The 3,903-nt window shown below is 56.5% G+C and overlaps 1 protein-coding gene across 1 annotated transcript in view; it reads left to right on the top strand.

Annotated features, from left to right (window-relative positions):
- Positions 1-1,747: 1,747 nt before the first annotated feature.
- Positions 1,748-3,903, top strand: part of CWF19L1 (CWF19 like cell cycle control factor 1) — a 10,106-nt gene continuing 7,950 nt past the window's right edge. Inside the window, exons 1-4 of the mRNA XM_027711061.2 lie at positions 1,748-1,791; positions 1,885-1,969; positions 2,159-2,237; positions 2,906-3,007. Of these exons, the coding sequence (XP_027566862.1) occupies positions 1,772-1,791; positions 1,885-1,969; positions 2,159-2,237; positions 2,906-3,007 (286 nt within the window). The 5' untranslated portion in view covers positions 1,748-1,771. The remainder of the gene's footprint in view (positions 1,792-1,884; positions 1,970-2,158; positions 2,238-2,905; positions 3,008-3,903) is intronic.

Raw genomic sequence — 3,903 nt, 5'->3', positions numbered from 1 at the left:
CCGGCGAGGGGCGGGGCCGCCATCTTGAGGGGCGGCTGAGGGGCGGCGCCGCTGAGGGGAGGGGCCGCCATGTTGGCGGGAGGCGGCGGGGCCGCGGCGGTGCCGCGGAGGGGCGGCGGTGGGGCCGCCGGGGCCGGGGGAGGCCGAGGGGCTGCCTCGCTGAGGGGACGCGGCGGCGGCGGTGGGGCGGCGGCGCCTCTGAGGGGCGGCCGAGGGGCCGCGGCGCCGAGGGGAGGCGGAAGGGTCGCCATGACGCGGGGCGGTGCCGCCATGACGCGGGGAGGCGGCTGAGGGGCGTCCCCGTCCCGTGGAGCCCTCGGGTTGGGGGTAGGGATGGGGAGGGGAGTGAGCCCTTTGCGGTGGGTCAGCGTTCATGACCTGCTGGAGCCGCTCGGCGGAGCGGGGTGGGATGGAGCGAGGCGCAGCGTTCGCGGCGTGTTCGGGTGCCCTCGGAGCCGCCGGTGAGCGGAGCCCCCGGCCCGTGCCCGCCGCGTGCGAGCGACGGCCCGGAGCGCCTGGGTGCAGTTACCGCCAGGGAAACGGAGAAAAGGGGCTCCTCAAGGGGCTCCCACTCGGCCCCGCTGGAAAACAAGCACCTTTGCTGGCTTTTTGGAGTGCTGAGGTCCTGGCAAAGGTGCCCCATCCCTGGAAGTGTCCAAGGCCAGGTTGGACGGGGCTTGGAGCAACCTGGGATAGTGGAAGGTTCACACTTCACACATTTTTTTCCTTCCAGGCTGTGCCCTGTGTGACAACAGGAAAGTGTTTGTACATATCCAAAAAAACCCTCACGAGCTCTATAATTAAATGCCACACAAGCAGCATACGCACATTGAAAGGTTCAGAGAGACAGAAGCTTAAAATAAAAGTTGTTATTTTACGTTTCTTGTGACTGTTGAAATGTAGAACGTTTCACTCCGGATACCACGGAGGGAATAAACCCCAGCATCATCACCTCAGATTTCAGCTCTGGGTTAGAGAATGCAGACGGTAACATTGTAGAACATTCATAAAAATACCTAAAAAGTTCATTTAAAAATACCTTTGTAAGGTATTATTTGTTTATAAGGCATTATTATTTATAAAGCATTATAAATATATTATAAAAGCTGTTGTCTACCATTACTGGAGAGCTCTGCTGGTGTCAGTGTTCACTTCGTTAAGTGGTTGTAATAATAATAATAATAATAGTATAAGAAAAAATATTAAAATATATCTCAATATGTATAATAAAAATAAAATCATTATTATAATAGTAGCTCAGTGTAAATAATCACCTGCAGTGATCATTTCAGCCGGTTCTGACACCGACCCCTCCCTTACCAGATCACCTCTTCTCACGCACTTTCCACGTTTCAGTACTAAGGCCGCATGAGAAAGACACAGTAGCAAAGAGTGTTAAATAGAAAATACTTCATTTCATTCTTCCGATTTTTTTTTCCACTGGGATTTTGCCTTTTCACCCGAGGAAACTCTGGCTGGCTCAGCTCGCTTTGCACTTCCAGCAAAAAGTCTTCCCGTCCCACTCCAGCCGGCCGTGCCCTTCGCATCCCTCTGACACCCGAGGGTCCCTGGGGACAGGCTGGGCTCTCCCGCGCTTCCCTGCGGACACCGGGATTTACCATTTCCCGGTGATTCCCGCTGGTTTTGCCGGGATTTGGTCGGCGCCCAGGCGGGACGCGCCGGAGCGCTTTGGGCGGCGCACCGGGAGGCGGCGGAACCTTGAGGGGGAGCACCCGGAAGTGGCGGGAGGTTCCGGTCGGGCATCTCCGTGATGGCGGCGCCGCTGCGCGTGTGGGTGAACGGGATGGGACGGGACGGGACGGGGCGGGACGGGGGTGGCCGCGGGGGAGGAGGCCGCTGAAGCTGACGCGCGGTGTCCCGCAGGCTGGCGTGTGGCGACGTGGAGGGGCGGTTGGAGACCATCTTCGGGCGGGTCCGCGCCATCCAGGCCAAAAGCGGCCGCTTCGACGTAAGGCCCGGGGGGCTGGCGAGACGCGGGGGGTCCCGGGGGGTCCCCATTCCCGGGGGGTTCCCGTTGCCTTGCCGGGATGGCGGGGCTGGGACAGTCGCAGCCGCAGTGTTGTGACAGTACAGCGAAGCGTTGTGTGCGTTCTGTCTGCGCTCCAACGGCAAAGGTTGCCTTTCCCGGTGTTTTCAGATGCTCTTGTGTGTCGGGAATTTCTTCGGCTCTTCTTCAGAGGCGGAATGGGCCGAGTACCGCACGGGGGCCAAGAAAGGTAAGGAGGGAGGGTGGTGCCCCTCGGGATGCTGGCACTGCTTCCCAGCCCGCTGTGGAGTGCAGGAGCAGCGGTTGGGGGGTGTCAGATCAGTCACACCTCAGCAGGGAGACCCCACCCAGCAGGGACAGAGGGGTTCGTTTGGAACCAAAACTCCTTTGTGTGGATTTCACTGCCTCTGTGCTCCGCTGTTCATCAGCATGGCCTAGGGAATGTCCCTGTTTTTAGGGCTGTGGATCATTTTGGAGCTAATCTTACATAGGCAGGGGAGGCAGTGGTAGTTAGAACAGAGGTTGTGCTCTGTCTGCAGCTGTGGGAACTCCAGGTCTGGGGACTTGTTCTGCAGGAAGGTTCCAGCATGGCCTAGGGAATGTCCCTGTTTTTAGGGCTGTGGATCATTTTGGAGCTAATCTTACATAGGCAGGGGAGGCAGTGGTAGTTAGAACAGAGGTTGTGCTCTGTCTGCAGCTGTGGGAACTCCAGGTCTGGGGACTTGTTCTGCAGGAAGGTTCCTTGTCCTGCACTCGGTGCTCCTTAGCATTGCAAGGGTGAGGTGGGGGGTCTGGCTGGACAGGCTTTCCTGCTGTGATTCCTGGGAAGTGTGGACTGGGCCTCTGCTGGGGCTCTGGAAGTAAAGCTGACTGACTGCAAGAGGTTTTCTCCCTCAGCTCCAATCCCAACCTATGTGCTGGGTGCCAACAACCAGGACACCTTGAGCTATTTTCCGGACGTCAGTGGCTGTGAGCTGGCTGAGAACATCACTTACCTGGGTAAGGCTGCAGGGGCTTTGGGATCAGGGAGCTGCATTTGCCTCCTGGGGCTTTCACAAGTGTTTTCTGATCTTCCCATTCAATATCTTCATTTTTCTGGAAGTTTCAAGGTGGCATTTTTTTTCCGTGGTTCAGACTGGAGTTGAACTCAATACAATCTGTGTAAAATGTGAAAGAAAACCTTGCTTATTTTGGGGTTTTTTTTTGTTCCTCTAACACTGCACTTGCCAACCAAAAGGAACAGTGGCTAAAAGAGCCTGTTCTTTGAGGGCATCTTCTTCCCTCTCTCTGTGTGGGGAAGGTTTTGTCCTTCAGTATGATTTTGCTGTGTTACCTCTGCTACTGCAGTACAGCCACAAGTGTCAACTGAAGGTAATGAAACTGTACCAAAGCTAAAAGGAAAAACCACTGACCAACAATCTAACAAGCAGTTGGACCTGCATTGGCTTTTTTCACTCAGCCTTCATATCAAGCTTTTGGGTGGATTTTTGGGGAAGCCAGATAAGAGGGAGCAGAGAGAAGACAGAGGGTTGTCTGAACAGATGTTTCAGGGAGCGGAGAGAAGATGGGGATTGTCTGAGCAGCTGTTTCAGGGAGTAAAGAACATGGAGGTCGTCTGAGCAGCTCTGTTGTCGTCAGGGTTGGGTTTGAGCTAAACAGTGACTTCACTCTGGGCAGAGAAGATGAGCTGCCTGTGAGGGCAGTGTCAGTGTGTCAGGAATGCTGGCCCTGTGCCCCTGGCTCAGTGGGTGCTGTGCCCCTGGCTCAGTGGGTGCCCGTGTCCCTGGCTCAGTGGGTGCCGTGTCCCTGGCTCAGTGGGTGCCGTGCCCCTGGCTCAGCGGGTGCCCGTTCCCCTGGCTCAGTGGGTGCTGTGTCCCTGGCTCAGTGGGTGCTGT

Source organism: Pipra filicauda, unplaced genomic scaffold (assembly GCF_003945595.2).
Source record: "Pipra filicauda isolate LSUMZ 115617 unplaced genomic scaffold, ASM394559v2 scaffold449_size645428_pilon, whole genome shotgun sequence".
NCBI classification, from domain to species: Eukaryota; Metazoa; Chordata; class Aves; order Passeriformes; family Pipridae; genus Pipra; species Pipra filicauda.
Note: the sequence above shows the minus strand (reverse complement) of the source record. Positions and strands in the feature narration are given on the sequence as shown.